At 39.7% G+C, this 25,388-nt stretch overlaps 1 protein-coding gene across 14 annotated transcripts in view; it reads left to right on the top strand.

The window, feature by feature from the left end:
• MAST4 (microtubule associated serine/threonine kinase family member 4) overlaps positions 1–25,388 on the top strand; it is a 567,430-nt gene that overhangs the window by 494,675 nt on the left and 47,367 nt on the right. For all 14 annotated transcript variants that reach the window (XM_086699818.1, XM_025923864.2, XM_086699814.1 and 11 more), the window contains 7 exons: positions 6,242–6,399; positions 8,450–8,525; positions 10,484–10,693; positions 15,046–15,147; positions 17,776–17,908; positions 21,392–21,459; positions 24,421–24,506. In XM_086699818.1, coding sequence (XP_086555944.1) covers positions 6,242–6,399; positions 8,450–8,525; positions 10,484–10,693; positions 15,046–15,147; positions 17,776–17,908; positions 21,392–21,459; positions 24,421–24,506 — 833 coding nt within the window. The remainder of the gene's footprint in view (positions 1–6,241; positions 6,400–8,449; positions 8,526–10,483; positions 10,694–15,045; positions 15,148–17,775; positions 17,909–21,391; positions 21,460–24,420; positions 24,507–25,388) is intronic.

Raw genomic sequence — 25,388 nt, 5'->3', positions numbered from 1 at the left:
TTTGTCTCATCCTCCTCACGGCCACACGGCTCTCTTACTCTGTTACATGGGAGATGTTTTCTCTGGGTGTTTCCTGGTAGGAGGGAGAAGATAAATTCTGCATGTCTGCCACTGTGAATGGGTTACTTCTCACTTGATGAGCTGACAAATATAAAAAGGACAAACTCTCTGCTACCAGCTTTTAAACCATGGTGCATAAATTGAGTTAAGTCAGTCCCAGGATCGCAAGTTTGGAGGAGATTGGTAGCTTTCGTTTTAATACCATTTGGTGTAGTTTGGGGGTGGAAATGCAATCTGGTTTTATTGCTTTGGTTCCACACCAGCGATGTCTGTACTGAAAATGCCATTAAACTTTGATGGCCTGGGTCTTATTTTCTTGTGTGTCTTAAATGGAGGGATTTTTGTTTGTTTGTTTTTGTTGTTTTGTTTCTTTGTTTTTCTCCTCCAAAGAAAAAAAATGGCAAGCCTTAAATGTGTACCTTCTAGGTAAGGTGTTTTTTAAAGGGGACATTAAAAGAATTTAGTTGTAAGTTAAGACAAGGAGACAAAATGAAACCATGAAGATGGAATAGAGGAAGGATACCCTTGCCCCAAACTGTAACATTTCAACAAGAGCCCTAGCAATTAATGGAAACAATTCAGTAAGTTAGATAGATGCTTTCTCAGGTTAAATTAGTGGTGTTGTGGGATATCTGTCTTTGCCAAGCTTCAGAAGCTGGTGGTCATTTAGAAAGACCAGGTATGTTGTAGGTATTCAGTGAATACCTAATGGAGTGGTCTGAACGCCCTTGAACCAGCCGGAATGTGGACTTGATGATTTCAGATTTCCTTCTAATCTAATACGTTTCCATCTTCATTTTGTCAAAATCTGTGGTCTTTTGTGTAGGGTTTTCATCCGTGGTTTTGTTGCGGTGGTGCTGGTTATTCACAAACCCCAACACTGTGCTAAGCATATAGATTCAGCCATGTAATAGTACTTGCATTGAAAAGACACTACAATTAAGTTTATAAACTAACTGGTGTCACCACTGCTTTATATTATGTGTTTCCAGAATTCCGTATGTAGTATAATGTGAGTTTTCTGGAACACCTTTAATACTGCCATGTTAAAATCTGATGGATTCTCTTTACCATCTCCTTGGTCATTTTTTGAGGAGAGGTAATTTATTTTCCTATCCTCTGTTCCATTTTGCTGTGGTATGTGAGCTTATTGTCCATTTAGATAATTTTGGTGAAGCGTCCTGACAGTCTTGAGTAGTTTCAGTGACAAGGCTCACATCAGGAAAATGTGCTTCAAATTTGTAAATGGTTTCAGTGGATAAAACTGTCACTAAAAAACAGTGAAGTCACCCTTGGCTGCTGTGTCCATAACCATCAATTTTTTTTAAGGTTTTTTATTTTTTTTGATAGAGAAAGGAAGGGGGATGCCTGTGAGCAGTGGAGGGGCAGAGAGAGAGAGGGAGGGAGGGAGGAGAGAGAGAGAGAGAGAGAGAGAGAGAGAGAGAGAATATCCCAAGAAGGCTCCGTGCCATCAGCCCCAAGCCCAGCATGGGGCTTAATCCCATGAACCATGAGATCATGACCTGAACTGAAATTAAGTCAGATGCTCAACTGACTGAGCCACCCAGGTGCTCCTGGTTATTGGTTATTTTAGAGGTTAAAAAGTTGGATAACTCCAGTGTGAAAATGAATGCCAAAACTGATCGACCAAGGAAAAAAAAGGGTAATTAACTGAAATGTAAGTATTGTTCTTCTACAGAATTTTTGGCAAGTCTCCAAATTCTTGTCTCCAAATTCTTCCTTTCAGCTATATGACCTTGCTTTGCCCTTCAGTCAAGTCTTATGATGGTTTGGATGCAGAGATTTGTTGCTTGTAGGAAAAATAGGGGAGAGTGCAAGATCTTTCATCGTTCCATCTGTAGTAAATCATACACCATTTTAAAGAGCAAATCTCTTTAAAAAGGGTGAATTAACATAGAATTGGACCTTGTTTCGTACAAATAAAAAAAACCAGTTGTTTGTAAGCACTTATCACGTGCTGGGCATTAGTCTAACTACTTAGAATGCATTATAATCCTTGTTTAATCCCAGCAACAGACCCTGTCGTATAGTTGATGTTATTCTCTTCATTTTATGGATCAGAAACTTGAGGCACAAAGAATGAACTGAGGGGCTTTAAACAACCCCCTTGTTTATTAGTAAGAGTACCCAGTAAATGGTCTAGACTCTGGGCTCATGGCTCTTTTGAAGGAATTTACATGGTGTTTCTTAAAATAAACCTTTTAATTAATGAACATGACCTGGCCATCTGTCATAATGGAATTATCACCATCCTTGACTTCCATATGTAGTCTAAAGAAGAAACCACCCGAGACAGTTTATAGTTACACACACACACACACACACACACTCACACTCACACACACACTCTCTTTCTGTTTCTAACCAACAGCTTCCAACCAGAGGTAACACAGTTTTTCTCTTACATGTTTATTAAAGAAGGTGGCACATATAATTATTAACCTCATATTCCCAATTTTTCTTTCAAGATAGAATTTTAACTTTCAAAATTACTTTTTGCCAAACGATGTAAGGAGCTGTTAAATCTGTGAAGTGTAGGTTTTGCACACCTAACATAAGTTCAATTATCTCTTTTCCCTATTGTTGATAAAAGTAATTAGTGAAGATTTGACATGCTCTTTTTCATTTCTCTTATTTTGGGGGGGGGCCTTGTCCTTTAAATTTTGGGGCAAAAATTTTGCAAAACTGCTTAGTAGTTTCATTTCCTTTTCTTTCTTTTTTTTTCAAAATATGTATTTTACTTCATTTTTAAATAATCTCTGTACCTAGTGTGGGGTTGGAACTCATGACCCTGGGATCAAAAGTTGTATACTCTGCTGACTGAACCAGCCAGGTGCCCCTCTTCTTTTCTAAATCTGATCCGAGTCTCTCTCAGATTTTCACTTTCTGGGTTAACTGTTAGTCACTTAGTCAATCAGAAATGCACTTTAGTTATTGTTTTGAATAGGAAGATAGAACACAAAATTACACTTTGAATATATAGCTTCAGTTTGACATATGATTGTGTTGTTAGCTGAATTCCAGAACTACTTAAGCTGAAGTGTAAACATCAAATCTTTATCCTTTGGGTATTATAGCAACTGTAAAACTGGCAAGTGTTAAAAATGCTGTATTCTGAAATTGAAAAGATTTGGTCATAGGAAATTAATCAGTCCTTCCAGAGAATATTTAGTATTGTAACTTCTTTTAACTTCCAATTTTGCCATTAAAATTAATTTGTGGAACTTTTCCAAGATAATATTAAGATCATAAGTTTTAATTTTAAAATAAGTAATAGGGAACCACAGCAGTAGGAAGACATTCCCCCATATATTTAACAGATAAATCATTTTCTACAGAAGGGAAAGAATGGAAATAAGAATATAAATACCTGTAAATATATGAGGTATGACTATAAAATGGTATTCCTTTTAATAAATAACAAGTAAAAAATGACACATGCTTATGAATAGTGTCCTTTGCAAAACGGTTATCTGGAGAGACGAAATGATACCATTATTCAGAACATTTTGGGGGAAGTCTTCTGCAGCTTTTTTATGTAACTCGTTACTCTTGGAAAGTAGGTTTGATTTAGGACACTACTAGAGTCATACGCAAACTAATTGGGTGATGAGACCCACTGATACCACATTTAGAGAATATGCGAGAAATACAAAGTGATGAGACACAATATATTGGGAAACCCCCAGACAAATGATTGAAGCTCTCCTCACAGCAGTGCCCCCCGGGTTGCTTAGACCAGTGGAGGCATCTTTTCAACAAAGTGTGCAATCTTGAGAGTGGCCTCTGCGTCTCTGCTGTCCTGCAGCTCTCACTGACTTTGAAAGTTCTCCACTGAGCGAGTCCCTGGTCTCTGCCGAAACCTATCCTTGGACTTGTCCGTTGTCAAGTATCAACTCCCTTTTAGGGCTGTATTTGGTTTCTTTGGAACCCCTGGGGCCATTTTGCTGGCCTACGGTTGTCCCCACTGCCATAAACCCATCCTGTGTCACTTGGATTTGGTGATACCCTCGTCCCATTTGGACACTGCTGTTCCACCTGAGATGAAACAGGCTTTCTTCCCGGAGGACCTCCCTGCCTCCTCACTTTCTTAATAGTGTTAAGGTTATAACCCTCACTCACGCCACCGCATCGTTCATTTTGCCATATTCTGTAAACCCAGGGCACATAACTTACGGAGTTCAGCTCGGTGGCTGGGTATTTGATATGACCACAAAATTTTCCTCTCAGAGTCAACACTTGTTAACAGCTTGTTACATTTGCTATGGCTGTTTTTAAAATAAATTGTTATTTTGTTTAATAAATGTTAAAGATACAAAGAAAGCCTTTCCCATCCAATCCCTTTCTCCTCCTTGGCTCCCCAGAGGGAATTAACTCTCCTGAAGTTGATTTGTGTGGTTTCCATGCAAGTACAGGCCCTAGATACTTTATGTGAAACTCTAGAGCCCAGTGAGTCTTGGAATTAATTTTCATGTTTTAGAAAGGTAGCATGATCCCTGTGCTGTACACAGCAGCCCAACAGCACCTGGCCAGCAGTGCATAATCAAATATATTAATATTTCTGCAGCAGCCTAGAATGAACAGTCACACTAAGTGGATTAAATACATATTTTAAATAGCTTTCCAATCAGTCCGGTCGATGCCGTGCCATCACAAGGATTACTGTAAACTTATGAATAACCTTCAGGGTTTTAGGGTTTTGAAATCTTGGATACAGAATTGCGCATATCGATTTACCTCTGAGACCTATGGATAGATTTTTAATTCTCTTTTTTTATTTGCTACTTTCCTTATCTTCACTTTATCATTAGTGCATCTCTCCTGCTTGCAGTGATTTCATAATTCTTTTCCTGATTGTTGGAGTTGATTTGGTTTGTGTTTTATTTGTTTCTTCCTACTGAAAAGTGTTTAAGACTGTGCCTGTTCTTTCTGAGTGGAGATTTGGTTTATCTCATTACTCTTTCTAGTAGCGTTCTCATTTTTATGGCTTACAAAACAGTCTCATTGCATTATAAAAATTCCTCTTTGTCTCAGTATGTACTTATAAGGTGTTTGATAATTTCAAGGTATGAGGGCATTTTTAAGCTTTAGTCATTAATTTCTAGGGTTGCTTCATTGTGATGCTTCAGTGTTTATGAAGTGTATTATTAACCTAATGACAGGTTTAAAAAAAAAACCTGCTAGAACTGAGATTTCAAATGAGTGTTACCTTTACAAATATGCTTATTCTAATCATGGTTCTGTTGCTCAAAAACTTCTCCATTTTGTTTTGTTTTGTTTTGTTTTGTTTTGTTTTGTTTTGCTTTGCTTCGTTTTGAGAAGTGCTTGTAGAGTTTACCTCTCAGGAAAAACAAAAAGAAAAGTCTGTTTGCTTTAGAGTTAAAATTCTCATATTGATTAAAAACTGTTCTTTAGCTATTCACTTTTTCTACATTACGTTGTCCTCATAACTATTGAGTGACGTTCTTCAAAAAGCAAATGTATATGCAAGGGACTAAAAAAACTCACCACTACTGAAGCTACTTTAAAATGTTTGTTTTGTAACAAACAAAAAAACGTGTCAGCCAGAGAAAAAAGGGCAGAGAAATCTGATTTTTAAAACAATGACATTGGTGAGAAAAATACATTCTTCATCTCTTCCCCTTTTTACACAGGGCACATATTGATGTGTCAAAGGGCAGCATGCTTTGTAAAGGAAGGTCTCTCATTACTTTATTTGTGATCACACATCCTAACATTCATTTTATGTTATTCACCTGAAAGTCACAGTGTTTGATTGTGAGTAGCGGTAGGAGCGAGGTACCATACTCAGTTGAGAACTAATCTGTCATTTCATGCGCCCAGGTTCTCTGGTTGTCACTTTCTTACAGTGGCTTTGAGTGGATCCTGCCCATTTTCAGAGCCTGAGTTTCCTACAAGAGAGGAAGCTATCTTCTGGGAAATGGTCTTATAAACAGCTGAGATGAAATATAGAAGGCATTTTGACCTCTCAGAGAAAGCAACAAGGGTACACATTTAGACACTAATTATTATAGTTCTAACATGAAAAGGCAATAGTATGAAATGGTGATGTCCCTCCCCTAGGTTCACTGCTTTGCTCGCAGATTCACTTGTCTTTCTTTCTGAGGTGGTCTCCTAACCTCACTGTGGTTTCTCGTAGTCCTCCTCTTCCTCCCAGGAGAAGCTGCATCAGTTACCATACCAACCAACGCCAGATGAATTGCACTTCCTGTCAAAACATTTTTGTACTACTGAAAGCATTGCCACGGAAAACAGATGCAGGAACACTCCCATGCGCCCCCGTTCTCGAAGTCTGAGGTGTGTGGACCTGATTAAAAAATGTTACTTAACTGGATTATCTGTTTTTAACCATTTCTAGGGAAGCCTTTGGGTGGTCCCATTCATCTCAGTGTTAACTGATTTGTGAACTTCTCTAAATAGAGAGTGATTTTCCCATCTCTACGTGATGTTGTTAATTACCACTGAAAGGCATCTTACTGTTTTTCTTTCAATTTCTCTCAATTTGCTAATTGCCATAGTAGCAGTAATCATGATGGACCAAAGGGACCTCCTATAAAGCCTTCTTGCCATTGGAAATTCCAAGACAATCTAATTGTGGTGTAGGAGCACTTAATGCTCTTATTTTAGGAGAGTTAAGCTTGGCTAAAAAGGAAGGACAGCAAAAATAGAAGGATTTTCGTTCAGATTCCACATTATAAAAGTTCACCCCTATTTTTCATTTTTTCTTCGCATCATGAGTTTTACTTTTTTCCAGGAACATGAATGCATTGTTAGGAGTTTGTCTCCCTTGAATTTTGACATTTGGTATCTCTTACAGTTTTGTTTTTTAGGAAGCAGACTCTAAAACAGATTTGTGTTCAGGATGCTTAGTAGGGAGTGCTCAGGATTTATACTTGTAGAAAGAAGGCAGGCAAGCAAAATGGGGCAGAGGCAAATGAAGCCGTCACACAGCTGACTCCACAGGGGACTCCGGGGATGGCATGACCTGTCAGAGTTGTGCTTCTGGGCCAAGTGGCCTTTTTTTTTTTTTTTTTTTATCCCTACCTCAGTCCCTGGGTGCAGCACCCTGGCAAGGACGTGGCTTGGATGGGGTGGCTGCGTCTGAGGCCATCTTTGAAGGGATTGATGGCTGAAGGCTTCTACAGTCCCAGCAGCCGGGTGACAGGTCCTTCTCTGCTGGACGCTCAAGGCAGTTTGTCTCCACGGTGTGATATCTTGACGCTAGAGTCGGAATACTTTCCTGTTTAAGATTTTATTATGAAAATAGTTTGTCAGGTGTTCAGTTGAACATCTGAGTTTCCTGAGGAGGATTTTCCCCTTTGTATTTTTTTCAAAGTAAGCTCTACACCCAACGTGGGGTTCTAATTCAAAACCCTAAAACCAAGAGTCCTATGCTTTATTGACCAAGCCAGCCAGGTACCCTCCCCCCGCTTTGTAGTTTTTTTATTTAGCATCATAAACTGATAGTAAATGTAGCCACGCTGAATAATTTGGGAATGAGTTATTATTTTGAGTTAGGGAATAAAAGACCAATTTTACGAATTCATTTAAAGGCGTTGTATTTTACCACATGGGTGCCCATTTTATGGTTTTATGAAAGGAGCTCCTTGGGTATCTGGTGCAAGCTATGTTCTCCCTGGAATGTAAATACTCGCACTGACGTTGCACGACTGTATACCACGAGGAACAAACACGAACTGCTGTTGAAATAATGAAAGCGCACAACAGTTCTCTGCCTCTCTTTCATATTGTCCAAAGTGCTTACCTCAGCATCCCAAATAGGTATTTGCTAGGCCAGAAAATGGATTTCAGTGTCGACACCTGTGCCACAGAAGACTCTGAGACCTTTTCAGTGGTACACGGCAGAGCTCAGGTGTACAATAAAAGTGTGAAATTACCCTGTTCGTTGTGTCCTAGATGTTGCTGTTCGTAATGATCCTATTTTGTTTTATATTGCAATTCATTAATTGGTTTCCAGAACGACACAAATGCATCCTACATTTAAAAAAAAAAAAAAAAAAATTAAAAAAAAAAAAAAAACAAATGCATCCTACATACAGAATATAAGCTCAATTTAAGAACGTTTCTGAACTAGTTTTGCATCGTAGCTGTAATTATTTTGTGGCATTCCATTTCTTAGGCTTCCTTTCTGAAATCCTCTCCAGGGTGTCACCATGTGTGGGTATGTATGTACGTACTAATGACTGATTTTGTAGTTTATCGCCTAATATACTTCTCTTACGAAGGTTGTATAGTCCTTTTGATCCAACCAATTGTTTATAAATAAAAAGCTTATTTTCATTTCATGCTGAGGCAAGTTTAAAAGGGTAATTTGCTTTGCTTGCAGCCCCGGACGTTCTCCCGCCTGCTGTGACCATGAAATAATTATGATGAACCATGTCTACAAAGAAAGGTTCCCAAAGGTAATGAATTGAATCGAAGATGCCTAGCATCAACGAACAGGCAACCTGGGTGTAGCATGTGTAAGGTGGTTTTGTTACGGGAAGCAATGGTCCAGTCTAGTAGTAACGAGCTGGGCTTGTGTAAAACAGCACCATAGCTTCTGAAAAAGGTAAAATCACTCAACATTTTTAAAAAATGGCTGAGGACTAGCCATATTTGCTGTGTGCTGAGCTGCCTCTAAAATGAATCCTGCTGCTTGTCCCACCCACTGGGTGGGCCTGATGAGGCACCCCAGGGAGAATGAGCCTCTAGACCCTCATGTTCCCTCTGCCCTAATCTGGGCCCTGTTGCTGAATCCTCAGGCAGCAACTGTTTTACTTCGTTAGAAACCTATAGAGTAGTATGTGGTAACTGTCTTTTGTTTTGTTTGTTTTTGAGAGAGAGAGAGAGAGAGAGAGAGAGAGAATATTCCAAGCAGGCTCCACGCTGTCAGCCCAGAGCTCTTGTAGGGCTTGAGCCCACGAACCGTGGGATCATGACCTGAGCCAAAATTGAGTCGGACGTTTAACTGACTGAGCCATGGAGGTTCCCCAACCTCATTTTTCTTTTCTGGGACTTCCTATCTCTTGAGCAAGTTGATGTCTTCCCCTATTAATTTAGAAGGGAGGGTACAGTTGCAGTGTTCCCCACTGGGTTTGCAAAAGGAATTCAAATTGAGCCAGGGAGGACTTGTCGAAGAGTTGTTGCCAGACGTCCTGGCTGCAAAAGCCTGCTGTTTGATAGTTCCTGTCACCTAGTATCCACGGCCTTTGCACTAGTATTCCTGCACATTTGGGAGAAGACTGTCTTTCCATTGTGTTCCTGTTCCTACCCCACTACTTGTGTAGCCCCAGGCAAGAAAACGAAAGGAAATCTCTGGTTTCATAAATCAGTAGCAAAATGCTTATTATTTGCAATGAACCCGACATTGATGTCATTGATTAAAGCTGTCTTAGCTATTAATTACATGTCACTTGTTCACTGGGGAAATAGGTCCTGACTCACGTAGTTAATGCTAGTTAGGATTTTAGGAGGGGAGCAGGAGGCCAAGAGAAACCCCCGCCCCCTCATAGACAATATAAGCAAAGGATACTGATTAGGCAGTAGGGCGTCCACAGAATGAAATGAAAGTTGGAAAGGGAATTTTCTATTTATCCTACCTAGGGAATCTCCTTGGCTTTTTACATGTGATACAGCTTTTTGAGAGAAGGATAAGGATAATATAAGATGCTTGTTCCTGGTACATTATAACCTATTGAACAAAACAACTCTTGCCTATCCTGTGGAATTCTAGCAGTAGTCTGAGTTTTGAATAGGTAAAACATAACCTGATATTTTTGAGCATCCATCTGAAAGAAATAGCCCAAGATCTAAAACGAAAGCATGACAATTCACGGTATTGTTTGACTTGCAGAAGCCTTTATAGACCATCTTATATTTGATAGGACAGAAAAAATAATCATCACCCTAGGGTAGTCAGTTTCCCTTGTATACTTCAAATCTTTCTTCCATGTGATGAGGCTGCTGTTGCTGCTTTAAAAAAAAAATAGATTTCTTTTTTCACAACAGTTTTAGGATCACATCAGAATTGAACAGAAAGCACCAAGAATTCCTGTATACTCTGATGCCCCCCCAGCCCCCCTCACCGACATTCACACCCTCCTCCCTTCAGCATCCCTCACCAGTTAAGAGTCGATGAACCTGCAGTGACACATCATCATCACCCAGAGTCCATAGTTAACATTAAGGTTCACTCCCAGTGGTGCGTATTATGTGGGTTTTGACAAGTATGTAGTGATGTTATGTATATACACCAGTAGTTTCTAGAAACTAACAATTTGTGGAGGTGTCTGGAGATGCTCACTAAACGTGATGATTGAATTGTCCACTTGTGTGTTTTGTCGTCTTACATCTGTGTGTGCGTGTCTTCTCTAAATAGGCCACGGCTCAGATGGAAGAACGTCTGAAGGAAATAATCACCAGCTACTCTCCTGACCACGTTCTTCCTCTAGCAGATGGAGTGCTCAGTTTCACTCACCATCAGATTATTGAACTGGCTCGAGATTGCTTGGATAAATCCCGCCAGGGTCTCATCACCTCACGATACTTCCTTGAATTACAACACAAATTAGATAAATTGCTGCAAGAGGTATGAACCACCATATAAAGTTTTCGGATTTGTTTTGCTTTTCCCCTGAAAAAAGAAAAATTTCATGAGTGCATTTGCTTACACATTGTAACCATGAGATAGAGTTCATATTCCAGGGAAGCAAAGAAGAAAAAACTGATTGCTACTTGCTATAAATTGATTCTCGTCATCATTTATAGTAGTAATAGAAAGTTAATGTAATAACCTTTACAGGAACCTTGGGACCCAACAGTCTATGGCTCTGGGATAAGTGGATTGTAAGGGATTTTCAGGCAGTGATTTTCCCCCCACCCCCCACCCATAAAGTTATAAATTGCCTGAGTGCATGTGCGTTATTTGATGATGCTATCTAGTTCTAATATCTGGAAAAGCTAAATGGAAAATTGCTGGCTCCTTCCAGGCCATGTGTCCTATTAATTAACCTGCACATGGTATTGGGTAGTAAATGGCAACTTAAATTCTCATTAGTGTCAGTTCCTCTTCTAACAAAATATCCAATTTCCAAAAGACAGATAAACACAGGTACCTGTCTAGGTCTAATACTTGAATGCGTAGCTCCTGATAACACCCAGGGCAGGAAGGAATGTGTATGGTAGAATGGAATTAATGCGTATACTGCTCTTGTGACTGAAATTGATCAGCCACAGCCTACAAGTAAAACCTATTTCGTCTCTATATTTAGATATATTGTATTTCTCTACCCCATAGGGCATAAGTTATGCCCATGTCAGCAAAAACCATAGATTGTTTTTCTAAGCATGAATATGTAAATAATTGCATGGAACTGGAAGAAAATATTAGCATCCTAGTTTTCTAGAAATTCATCTGTATTTGCCCCTACTGAATTGAGTTCTGGCAAGATGAGAAGATGCCTCTCTGACTAGAAGTCACTATTTTTCTTTCCCATCCAGACATCCCAACAGAGTTTTCTGTACTCTGTGCCCATTTCTCATATTTCACCCTATTGTAGTTCATTAAGGCAGTGTTTCTCAGAGTGTTTTAGGGGGCTGAATACCTTGTTTTTGTTTTTCATTGTTAATTTCCAATTTGTCTTGCACTAATTTTCCAATGAATTGAAATGAAAATAAATTTATAGGAACACGCATTTGGGTGTGCAAGAAATGTTAAAAATGTAAGAGCTGCTAAATGCTTGCCCTCAATTATTGTACCCATGTCATCACAGATTGGTAATAGCTCAGGGACCAGTCCCAGCAGAGGTGTCTGTGTGAGCAGGGATTTTGTCTGTTTTGTTCATCTAGTGTGGTGTCTAACGTATAGAAGAACTCTTGAATGAATGGCTTCTGACCGCCCCTCATTTAACTCACTGAAGTCCACTGTCCTCTTTACTATCTTGTCCTCTGGACATTTTACTGGAACAGTTCTCTTTTACTGGAATATTATTATATTCAGCAATATTAATATCTTCCTTTTCTCTCTTCGTAACACCCCTCCTTTTCAATTCTTCTTCTGTTGTTGTTGTTTATTTATTTTGAGAGAGAGTAAGGAAGGAGCACAGGGAGGGTGAGGGAATCCCAAGCAGGCTCCATACTGTCAGCACAGAGACCGACATGGGGCTCGAACACACAAACCATGAGATCATCACCTCAGATTTCACCTGACCCGAAATCAAAAGTCAGAAGCTCAACATACCGAGCCACCCAAGAGCCCCAAGATATTTTTAGTGCTTGTGTTTTTTCTCTGCTTCTTCCAAGAGCTCTTCCTCTAACTTGTGTTTTCTGAAAGTTAGTTTTCCCATCATCTGATTTGTGGCCCACTGCTCCTCCCTCTGTTCTGGTGGTCTTGTTGGCTCTCTTAAAGACCGATGTACTCTAATAGCTTCCTGTTTGTATCTCCGACCAGCAGCTCTTAGCTTTCAGATTCATGTGTCTGCCTGGCTAATGAGTATCTTTTCACGTGGACAGTTCACTGAGACCGTAGTCCTGACTCCCAAATTCATAATTCTCTGTGGCTGTAAGAACATTTATCTAATAACATTCCTCACTGGCTCCTTTCTGCCTATAAGTAAAAACCCTAAGATGGCACATTGACCCTAGTGCAGTTTCATGCTCTGTTTTGGGTTTTCAAAGAGGGCTCTTTGAAGAACATGGATCACATCCCAATCGTCTTCCACCCCCTGGTGCCTAGCACTGTGGCTGATACTTGCTTCCTCAGTAACTATGGAAGGAAGGGAAGGAGGGAAGGAGAAAGAAGATATGTATATATGCATGTCAAATGCTTGATTCATTACAATTTATTGTCAAATAATTCACTTCTGCTGTTCCTTTTAATCAAACAGCTCCCCCCAAAAAGGCTAGGAACGCAATGCATATTACTTGCTATGAGAATATCTTGAAAATGATATTTGTTAAATGGTGCGTTTTGAAACAGAAGAGGCAGATAAGAGAGTAACTCTGTAGTCAGTCTCTGTGAGATGCTCCTTCCTTAATTCCACGGTTCTGTCCCAGGATGTTACCATAATTACTAGTTTAGTCCTGTGTTTTTCTTTCCTTCAGAGGCTTTCCCTGAAAGGGATAGAATCAATATCCAAAGCTGTTTACGTTGAAATCCTGCCACCCCCTTCCCCCCCCCCACACACACACATTTAATTTTGTTTCTGTCTAATAGACCTGGCAGATTGTTTCATGGCAATTACAAAAAGAAAATTTTGGGTTTCAAAAATCATCTGAATATGCCATATAGCATAATATAATTGTTGATATTTAGAGAAATTTGTCTTTTGAGCAGAGAAACGTGTTTACTTGTGGTATGAAGAGCATTGTTGGGTTGTCTTATTTATCTTCACGGATAAACATTTTCTTCAGTCCTTGTGTGAAAATTAAAACTATCTTCAGAATGACATTGATAGTGTCCTTCCAGAGTTTGGAGCTAAAGAGTCACAGGGAAGCTTGTGCCTTTCAGATGGAGTCCTTATTGTGGGAATTTCCTTTACCTTCCACAGGATGCAATTGTTGTTAGTTCCCAGCTGTGACTTTGTGTGCCTGGTATCTCCTGGCCGCTTTCCCCATTGTCAGTCTTTTGTAGACCCAGGCAAGGTCCCCCTGTGGCTTTGAGCAGGTTGATTTAACTGATGGCTTTTTAAAGTCCTGAGGTCTAGGTCTGTTCCAGATGAAATGCTTGATGTCTCCATTTGTTTTCTCACTTAGGTGTATTTAGCCAAAGAAAATAATATCCATAGGAAACTATAACCTACTTTCAAATATGGGTCTTAGTATTTTTTGTAGCGGCCAATACTTAAAATATAAACACAGGGTACCCATTAGTGTTGGTGCTTGCTCTTGGCAGCCTGGAAACTTTCTTCTCATGCTGTGTGATTTTGTTTGGTGTTGTCTTAACAGAATTCCTCCCTCCCCAATAATGTTAGTATATAAAATATTATTTGAGTTAATACAACCCCTTGTATGTTCTGGCTTTGGTTATAGCTGATAATTCTTAGAAGTAAGAAGTAGGAATGAACTGATTATTTTTAGTTTAAAAAAAATTTTTTTAAGGTTTATTCTTGAGAGAGAGAGCATGAGTGAGCGCGAGTGGGGGGGGGGGGGGTCGGCAGAGAGAGAGGGAGATGCAGAATCCGAAGCAGGCTCCAGGCTCTGAGCTGTCAGCACAGAGTCTGACGTGGGGCTCGAACTCGTCAACCACAAGATCATGACCTGAGCTGAAGTCACATGCAATGAACTGAACCACCCAGGCACACGATAACATAAAATTTAAAAAGATTTAAAGTCAAATTTTACTGACTTGAGTGCCTAGGTATAATTTATTCAATATGCGAAATCAAATTGGTATGAATATATCCACGTATAAACGTTATCTCCCTCACATTTGAAATCAGCAGTGCACACTTCTTACAGGTCATAAAATAACAAATTTGTAGGCTAATCATGGTGCACGTGTAAAATATATTTCATGACTGTGTTAAATGTCCAGGATAACAAAAGCAGCCCTTCACTGTGTTAGCCATTTCATAGCTGACGTTGCTATATCTGGTAAATCAAGGTCCCTTATCAGCCTCGCACTCCACTTGTATCATGTACTTAATGCATCATAATCTCTTAATCTCTCCATCATTCATGGTTCACATTAGGAGTTTTAACATTTGATTTTTAACACCAAATAGATCAAAGTTATGCAATTGAAATTTAGCTAATAGAGCCATTTTGTAGGTAAAGAATTTTAACGGTGTCCATTTATGAAGAGATAATGTCCGCTTATCTGTCTGTGAAAGGTATTTTCTAAATCACTTAATTTTCAGAGATTTGTAATTATCTAATTAGCGTGCTTTGCTGATTTCCTTTTCCACTGAATAGAGCAACTCTGTATCATCTTTCTTGTAGGCTCATGATCGTTCAGAAAGTGGAGAATTGGCATTTATTAAACAACTGGTTCGAAAGATCCTAATTGTTATTGCCCGCCCAGCTCGATTATTAGAGTGTCTGGTAAGTTGCCCCTAGATGTGACTCCATTATTTACTGTTAACTGTGGGAAAGCAGTGACCATCAGAAACTTTCAGTTTCTTTGGCTTCAAAGACCAGAGTTAAATGGAAAGAGTCAGCAGGAACTACAACTTGTGAATGTTTATGAGGACATCCTGATGTGATTTTTGTTTTCTGGTTTTAAGTCAGAGTTCTAGGATTTGTGCTGTATTCAGTGATAATCACATCACATTCTGGTCAAACGTGAAAGATAATCATGAACTAATGTGCTTGTTAACCTTAGCATAGATACTAGGTGACAGTTAATTTAAAAAAACTTTGAGCCTTACTTTTTTGGTGTTGGCAAGATGCAGAGAAAGGGACACCAGCAATATGATATATAATAATCTATAGTTATTATGATCTGTTTTTAAAATGCGGCATGTTAGAAATAAATGCTAGGCAGCAACCAGCTTGGGCAAGTACCCCAGCGTCTCATACAGACCTCAAGAAGTGAGACTTTCAGAGATTAGTTCATTTTGTCAATCATTTTCCTATTTAAAAATTTTTGTTTTATGTAACTCTGGTTGAAATTTCAGTCCACACTGTGAACACACATGAAGCTTTGAGCCTGAGAATAGTTTTAAGGGGCTTAGCACTGTATCAACACTCACTTTTAAGTTCTGCTAGTCACTAAAGTATTTGCAACACTTCAGAAATATTTGTACCCCGTGCAGTACAGCTTTGCGGTATTACACATGCACACATATACGTATAGGGTGGGATTGCTAGGGTTTTGCCCTTATTTTGATTAAAATTCATAGCTTTTTTTGTAATAGTGGAATGTTCACTGCCCCCTAAAAAATATACCAGTGCATTGAGAGTCACGGGAGAAGGGAAATCTTGAGGAGACAGGGCGGGGCATGGTGGAGTAGGTCTTTCCATCAGTGGCCAGGACCCTTAGAACCACAGAATCAAAAGCACCATTTGGCTTTGTCTCTGGAAGGATAAAGGGGGAAAAAAATACTCTCAATGCTTCTGGGAGGAGAACTGTGTGACTGGCAAATGCCAGCAAAAGGAAGTCTGATTTTGTACTGCGTCTCCCATTGTACTTTTTGAATTATGCACCACATGCGTGGACTTCCTGCATTTGCTCCATTTGAGGGAAAATACCACTTAGCATTCTAACCTGTTTCTCTGGACAACAGCAGATACGCGAATAGACAATCTTGCCTTAAAAGAGGAAGTGAATTTTTTCAGTCATCGCTCCACACCAGAAGAGAAAAAGTAAAAGTATAGCCTCTCAAAGATAGAAACGAGTGAGCTCAGAAGTAGAATTGAAAATGTTGCTGTTTTCAACACTATTTGAAGCTCTGTTGAAACTGGAGCTTTAGAGTTTTAGGGAACATTCCCCAACCACTGGTCTTATACCTACTGTTTCAGGCTTGTGCTGTGTATCATTGTAGGTTTACAGAAAGGGCACTGAGTGTATACACTCCTTTGGCTTTACTCTCTTTACAGCGAGCTTTCTTTATACATAATCTTTAGAAACCCTTGAGTAATTCAGGTGAAATGCTGATATTCTAAAGTTGCCTATTTGGGGCATTAATCAAAATGGGTAACATCCTGGGGGAATAACATTTAGGAAATACAACTGAAAGTAGCAACTGTCATTTAAATCCGTAAACATAATTGTTTACGCCACATAAACCCATGGCATCCATCTAGAGTGATGGAATCCTAAAGATTTTTATTACATCCTAGAAGTAACAGCCAAAGGGAGTAAAAGACGTGAGTAAAATGTGCTACCAAATTTTTAAAATAGGCACTGGTAATCGAAAACATTAATTTCATATTTTTCTTTTCTTCATCTTCACATTATGGGAATATTAACTTTAGGATATACTGATGAAATGGTAATATTGAGATTTAAAAAAATATTTTTGGATACCTCTATACTAATGGAGTTTCCTGTAAAACGTTTGAGAATATATATTCTAGCATTACTCCTTTTGTGGCTGTTTATGGAGAAGGAGAAACTGAATCTTCTGGATGAGATTTCTGGATTTTATCTTATTTTATTTATTTTACTTTTTTAATTTTACTTTTTTAATTTATTTATTTTGAGAGACAAAGAGAGCAAGAGGGGGAGGAGCAGAGAGAGAAGAGAGAGAATTCCATGCAGGCTCTGTGATGTTAGCGCAGAGCCCGATGCAGGGCTTGACCTTATGAACCTTGAAATCATGATCTGAGCTAAAATCAAGAGTTGAATGCTCAGCCCACTGAGCCACCCAGGCGCCCCCTGGATTTTAAAGTTTTACTCAAAAAGCATAATTAAAATGTTAGACTTGTTCATTTTCAATGAGATAGATTTCTTAAATGGAGCATATACAGAACCTCCAAAGTTACATTACGAGGAATTTGGAAGTGGTCATTCTGTGAGTTACCAAGGACTTAAATGTACTGCCTCAGAATATGAAAGGCTTCAAATACAAGGTGAGAATTATATACTTTTTAAAATCATTTGCTTCCTTTCTGCAGAAACCACAGCCATGTATATCCAGCAAATGTTACTGTGAAAGGAATTGATGCATTAAAACCTCAGAGAATTTTGGCTCAAGTTAGTTTCCATCTGTGTTTGTCTTCTGCTAGGAATTTGATCCTGAAGAATTCTACTACCTGTTGGAAGCAGCCGAAGGCCATGCCAAAGAAGGACAGGGTATTAAAACTGACATTCCCAGGTACATCATTAGCCAGCTGGGGCTCAATAAGGATCCTTTGGAAGGTGAGTCCCTGGGTTGGGCTGGCCTTTCACTTGCCTACGCTCTGTGACTTCATACAGGAACTTAGCAGCTCTTTACTTTTGCCACAAGAAAAGGTGAACATGACCTCTTTTGTGTTGTACCTGCAGTATAGGGATAGGCCTTGAAATCCTAGAGGCCTGTCAGCCTGACAATGCCAGAGTGTCCTGAAAGGGTTTCGGTTTCAGCTTTCTCTGTTTTTTCTCCAGCAAAGCTCCGTTGGGTTCTCCTCAAGTGCACTTGTACTTTTGAAGATGTTGCTAAAGAAATTAATTGTAATTAAATTAAAAGTGACATTTAAAGGAATTGGGGAGTAATGCAACTGATGATAGATATAGATCGGGCGCAGTGTTGGTAGATCCGTTTTTGCATGTAACAAAAAAAATTACGAAAAAAATGATAATATACAGGAATGTCCGTGGGGGGGAAATGTTTTTTAAAGCGTATGAAAGCATTTCTGGTCGGTTCAGATGAAAAAATACATCTGATATTATTAAATACACACAAGACTAAGCACCCTGTTAGCGGTTCTTTAAAAAATCTAATACTGGTAAATGACCCCCCCCCCCCCGCCCCAGCCCCCTACCTTTTCCTACTCGTTACTGTCGGGGTGGTCATTTAAAACACTTGAGTTACATACTGCCTAAAAAGAGTCAAAAACAATCATAGGCTCCTCTATTCAAAATTGTCTTCCTGGTTCATTAAGTTGAATTTGCAAACAGTGTTTATCTTGCTAAATTGTTTGTAATGATGGTGACTGTTGGCACAGGTATTTTCCCATCTAAAGCCAGGGAACCTGCTGCTCTCTGCCCTGCTCTCCTATTTCCCCTGCTTTGTTTGCTCTTACGGCCATCCGATCTTTGCTTCCAGTGAAATGATGCATGCATTACTGGGAGATAATGCCAGATAAATTTATACTGTACTGAAAGCAATACCACAACAGATTCATCACTTATCAGAGACTGGTGGCTGCTTTTCTGAAAAGTTCCCTGGGGAGAGATTTTTCCCCATGGCTTTTAAATTACCATCTTTACCTTTTTGAATCATGAGTCTTCAGAAATGGTTTAAATCAATGAAATAAAAAGGGCAGATGTTTAATGGTATTTAGATGAGTTTTAAAAATCTCTTCAGGCATTACAAAATGATGCCTTAGCTTCCTGCTTCAAAAGCTGACTCTTGGTTCCATTCCATTACTACCCACTGCTTGCAAATAATATGTATTTCTCAGATAATAGTTATTTAGCAGAAATCCTATTTAAAACAGAACCATCTTTTAATTTGTTTTTTTATGAAAATAATTGGAGTGGGGAGGCTGTCAAAGTATATTATAGTGACTGTTCACGCTGGTAGAGTTAAGGTTGTTTCAGCCCTTGAATTGTAGAGCGAGTGAGAACTTCACACTTTTCTTACCTGGAGGGAAATAACACTGTAGGCTGAACTTCGGTAGGTGAATAATCTGAGGCCCATTTGTGTACCTTTATAGAGACTCTAAATAAATTTTAATAGTGATCTTGGACCAGTTTTATGTTTAGTAATGCAAATTTATCACTGGGAGTTGTGTTTTTAACTCTTGACACTTTGTTTTCTTGATTCAGATCTGAGGATCATTTTTAATCGATTTAATATCACTTAGCCTGCTGTTATTACAAAATCTGGTCTCCATTTGTTTCCCTTCTTGTCAGCATCTGCACTAACAGCCCTCCAGCCTGACCTTTGAAAGTCTGGAGTGAGGGTGTGGAGTGGGAATGTCCCGGTCTGCACCCAGGGACCAGCCCTGCAGGCTGTGACCTTGACCATGCAGTTGATGGGCCTCTTTGTGCCTCAGTGTTCTTTCCCTAAGACCAGGGTAGTGGTACCTATTCATAGAGATGTTTTTAGGATTATGTGAGTTATTTCTCTACCCAGGATACAGTAATGGTTAATAAATGTTAGCTACTATTGCCTTTTTATTCAAACAATATTCAAGTCAGTCTCTTCCTTGAGAATCCCTCCAACTGAACACATTTTGGTTCACCTACCAGTCCAACAATCTAAGGTCCTAGTCAGAGAGGATGTTGACATCACTGGAATGACACCAAGGAAGCACGTAGTTAGTACTGAGCTCATTTTCAGTCTTGAATTTCGGCTACTGGTAGACCGGGAAAGTTAGTGACAGTCTTCACTTACTGTAGATTCTGGAGTTTGTTAATTTTTATCTGGAGACAACACTCCATTGTTGTTTTGCTTCCTATCTTTTATGTGTAATCTCTCCCAAAAAGGATGATTATAATTATAAGAATATGAATACATGGAATGAGAGCCTAAGGACTCCTTTTAGATGCATACAAAAATAGGTAACTAAAAACTATAACTTATGTATAAGTTATTATATATATATATATATAACTTAGCATACACATTCAATTTTGAAAAATTAGAAAATGCAAATTACCTGTGGTCTTACCACTCAGAGAAAACTACCTATCAAAGTTTTGGAGGGAATTCCTTCATGTTTTTTGGGTTTTTTTTAACTAAACATTTTTAGTGTAGAAATTAAAATGAACATAAAATGAATTTGGTTTCTTCATTTACTTAGGTAGACCCAGAGATGTGTTCCATTGTGGATTGAGCGGTTAAATGCCTGTGTCTTTTTGTTTGTTTCTGTTTTTCTTTTTTGTTTTTGTGTCTTTTAAGCAGACCACCAAGGTATTACTTTGTCAAGCATGTGGCATCCAGCCCATGCTGGATTGTAATAAATAACAATCAGTATTCAGTGAACACTTAATTTTTGTTAGTCAACATGTTAAGAGCCTTACACGAATATCCTATATCGTACTTATAAGAAACTAGTAAAAGATGAATACATTGTTCCCATCTTACAGAGGAAGAGCCTGAGGTTAAAAGGTCCCTAGTAAGTGCTGACTGTGGTGACCCAAGCCTTCTCATCGTCAAGCGTCTCTTAACAACTGTTACTTCCTTTGTGACAAATTGCAAATTCTTAGTGTACCAGGAAGGGGATATTGCTCAGTGGATGTGAAAGAAATGGAGCAAGGAATGCTCAGCCACAAGTTGAGAATCATCTCTGAGATGTGGTCAGTGTATCTTTGATGCCTTTCAGAGCCTGGGAAGACTTGCCTGTCTTGAGAATCCTATCATAAGAATAATCATTGACACACACACCTGCCCCAACCCCACCCCATGGTGATTGTGTCGACTACTGAATCCTGCTAGCTGAAGCAGAAGCCCAGCTCTCAAGTACCCGTGTCTAGGTGTTCATAAGAAATAGGGTTCTATAGAAGGGCATATAATGAACAATTTCAAAAACAGCAGCTGGTGGCTCTTACCATTTTTGATTAAGATTTTCCCATGGGTATATTGAAGTAGAGAGTAAATTGTTTTTAATATCAAAGATATTACTTCTTATCTTGTTATAATTGTTGTGTTTTTCTTAATCTTTGCTTTTTTGTTTTGTTTTGTTTTTAATTTAGAAATGGCTCAGTTGGGAAACTATGACAGTGGGACAGCAGAAACACCAGAAACAGATGAATCAGTGAGTGTAAGTGTCTTTCTTGATGAAATATGTTGGTTTTTCTGTTTATCAACATCTGGAGATTCGGAGTGTGTTAATTACTTTGTCTCTTCGCTAAGCATGTATTGTGCTTCTATGTGCAAGGCAGTAAGCATATAATTTTAGTCCTTTTTTTCAAAGAGAAAAAAATTAATAAAAAGAAATCATGCACGAAAAAAGAAAAATGCTAAACTTGAATATAAGATCAATGATGAAAAAGGGCCATGTGCTAGTAAACATACAGAAATTGACCTTAGTCTTGCCAGTCCAATAAGATCTCCCAAGGAAATGGCCCAGGAGATGTGGCATGAGAAGTTGCTAGGATAAGAAGGGGCAGAGGGAACCTTCCAGGCCCAGAGAACATCCTGGGCAAAAACTGTGCCACAAGGGAGCAGAGTGCATCTGAGAGCAAGGGCAAGGAGACCACAAAGATTGGAGAGCTTGGGTAAAAACCTGACATACAGGTCCTTGTTGCTCATCTTTGTCAAATCTTTTCTTTCAAGGAACAGTGGGAAGCAGTTGAACTTTGGAGGAAATGGGTGTGTTTGTGGGGTGGAGACAAGTAGGCAGGAGGATGACCCAATCAGAGTCATGGCTTCCAGTCTTCTGACTACAGTCCAGACAGTAGATGGGGTGAGGGGAACACACAGGGGTGACCACGGGGAAGCCACTCAAGAGACTATGCAGTGGCACAGGTGACAGTTTCAGGATGCCGTCATCCTGGGAACCAGCCTGGAGCGAGTTGGGGGTGGTCAGAAAAGAGAGGTAGCTGTATTGCCTGGGGGCTAAGAACCCAGGCTCTGGAGTAACATTGCCTGGATTTGAAAGCTGGCCATACCTCTTGCTAGCTGTGGGAATCTCTGTGCCTAGTTTCCTCTTCTGTAAAAAAAAAAAAGATAAAAGATTAAATGAGATAGTTTGTGTTAGATGGTTAGGTCAGCGCACTACTAAATGCTAAATAAATGATAGCTGGCGGGTGTTTTGTTTGTTTTTTGAGAGAGACAGAAAGTGCGTATGAGCTGGGGACAGGGGCAGAGAGAGGGAGGGAGAGAGAAAAGGAATCTTAAGCAGGGAGCCCTACTTGGGGCTCAGTCTCACAAGTGTGAGATGAAATCACCATTTAAAAGCTCAACCATTTAAGCCACCCAGGGGTCCCAATAGTTATTTTTGTTAATTCTATCATATGTATTACAATTTTGAATGTGTTTAGATTTAAGTTTTTTTTTGGGGGGGGGCAGTCACGAAGAGCCATCAAACTGGCAACTATATATATGGTGTGGAATTTTGGGGCACTCAGAGGGATAGTTTTGGGTGGGGTTCTGAATGACATAGGAATCATCCGTGGGCATGAATGAGGTCACCTGGGTGCGGAAGAGTTAATGAGACAGGTGGGCTTTGAACAGCCCAAAGCTTGGGGACCCATCAGAGTGGAATAGTGGAGCAAGTGCATGGTCCTTGTCCCGAATTACATTTTCTGTGATGGGGTGTTAACAGTGATGACTGGACCTAAGACTTGTGCCAAAGGCCAAGGGGAAATAGAGGACAGAAACAGTCGTTGGGTTGAGCAACTAAAGTAGCCCAGAGGCCAGGGTGTTGGGTAAGTTACCTGTGGGACACGGAAGTCATCCAGGATGGTGAGAGAACTCGACCGGAGAGGAAGATGGAAAGCTGGGTACCTAAGTCTCCAAAAGATGAGTGGGACAGCATGTTAGCGCATGACAGCCTCGGTTTGGAGAGGGTGACACGTACCTTAGACTCATAGGATTTCTTCTAAAATAATAGGAAGGGAATCCTGGGCTCCGCAGCAGACGCAAAGAGGCTGTCACTGCTCACCCTCTCAATGCTCAGATACATGGAGTATGAGAGAATTAAAACATAACACTTTGCTTATTATTTTCCTCTGAGCTCAACTTTTTATTTTATGTTTTTCCTAAAGTTTATTTACTTGTTTTGAGAGAGACAGAGAAGGAGAGAGAATCCCAAGCAGGCTCCACACTTACAGCTCAGAGCCCAGTGAGGGGCTCGAACCCACAAACCAGGAGGAGATCAAGATCATGAGTTGAGCTGAAATTGAGAGTTTGATGCTTAACTGACTGAGCCACCCAGGTGCCCCTGAGCTCAACATTTAAAGAGCTATCTTTTTGAAAATAGATATTTAAAGCCTCGTAAGAATAATGATAGGGAAGTAAAGAAAGGCACACGGATTGTCTGTTCGAGCGTCTTTGTTGCCGACTATCTTTTCCAAACAAAAGGTACCGCAGAAAGGACACAGACATTCTCTGGCCAGGGACAGACCAGAGTTCGTGTATCCATCAGCTTGTGTAGAGCCACAACAGCCCGTTCTTTCCTGGCTGACTGAAACCTGAATTAAGGCTTGACGTTTTGGACTTAAGTCTCAAAACATGAAAACACCAGGATGAGGCTAACAAGAATAGTTTACAAAGGTAAATCAAACTTGGAAATTTTCAAAAGCTTGGTGCCTTCATCTCCCGGAAATGGGGGTTCACGTACATGAGACTGAGGCTCTGTCATGAGAAGTAGTGGATCAGCGCTGCTGTGCGACATTGGTCTTTAAAGTTGTCTCTCAGGTTCCTTTGGCTGCCAATACTGCACTTCAGCGTATTAAACACCAGAGCAAGAGCATAGGGGTGCCTGGGTGGCTCAGTCAGTTGAGCGTCAGACTTCAGCTCAGGTCATGATCTCATGGCTTGTGAGTCTGAGCCCCACGTCAGGCTCTGTGCTCAGAGCTCAGAGCCCGGAGCCTGCTTCAGATTCTGTCTCCCTCTCTCTCTGCCCCTCCCCTGCTCATGCTGTCTCTCAAAAATAAATAAATGTTAAAAAAAAGTTAAAAAAAAAACTGGAGCGTATCACGCTAATATTATTTATGTTGCTGTTAAAGTCATTGTCTGGAGTTTTCAGCTTTTCTAACTTCCATATTTTGTTTCCAAGAGCCCCAATGCTTCCTTGAAACTTCAAAGGAAACCTCGGGAAAGTGATTTTGAAACGATTAAATTGATTAGCAATGGAGCCTATGGGTGAGTAATTCAAGAAAACTCTCTATTGTATCTTAACACACCTGAGTAATGTATTCTTCACATTTATTTTAGGCCAAATAGATGTCATTAGGGACTTGAATTTTCAGATTACCGCTCCTTCACTGGTGGCTATAATGTGCGGCCAAAATCATTTTTTATTTGGATACTCCATCAAGAAAACGTATCAAGTGACCTGGAGTTATTTTAGAGGTATGGAGAAGGAGGCTTTATGAAGTCATGGAAGGTTTTTATATAAATCCCTGTTTCTGCCTCCTTTATTCCACTGTTTTGAGTGCCATAGTGCCTACTCCTGGTTGTAAATATGCATCCACACGCATCTACCTCTGGATATATATAATCTTTATCTCTAAACATATTTACACTCCTATATAGCATTACTACTTAAGAATTAACCAGTACTTTGCAGTCCCACCACCAGTCAACCTTGTGAGACAAGTACTGCAGTAAAAAGACTGCTTGAAAACTTAGAGCATTTCATTTCCTTTAGTCTTTATATCACACCAAGGTTTTTTTTTTTTCAGTTGATGTCCGTACTCTGATCACATTAGTGATGCCCCTTTCTTTTTTTTAATTCTTTTTATGTTTTATTTACTTGTTTTTGAGAGAGAGAGAGAGAGAGAGAGAAAGAGAGACAGGAAGGGAGGGGCGGAGAGAGAAAGGGAGAGAGAGAATTCTAAGCATACTCCAGGCTGTCAGCGTAGAACCCAGTGTGGGGCTCGAACTCACGAACCGTGAGATCATGACCTCACCGAAACCAAGAGTCAGACGCTTAACCAACTGAGCCACCCAGGCGCCCCTGTGGTGCCCCTTTCTTGATTCATTTTCATAGACATAAGCTTTTCTTCTCACAGTGTAGGGTCA

This window comes from Puma concolor, chromosome A1 (assembly GCF_028749965.1).
Source record: "Puma concolor isolate L17-30 chromosome A1, mPumCon1.1.hap2, whole genome shotgun sequence".
Lineage (NCBI taxonomy): Eukaryota > Metazoa > Chordata > Mammalia > Carnivora > Felidae > Puma > Puma concolor.
The sequence above is the reverse complement of the archived record's forward strand: the minus strand, read 5'-3'. Positions and strand labels throughout refer to the sequence as shown.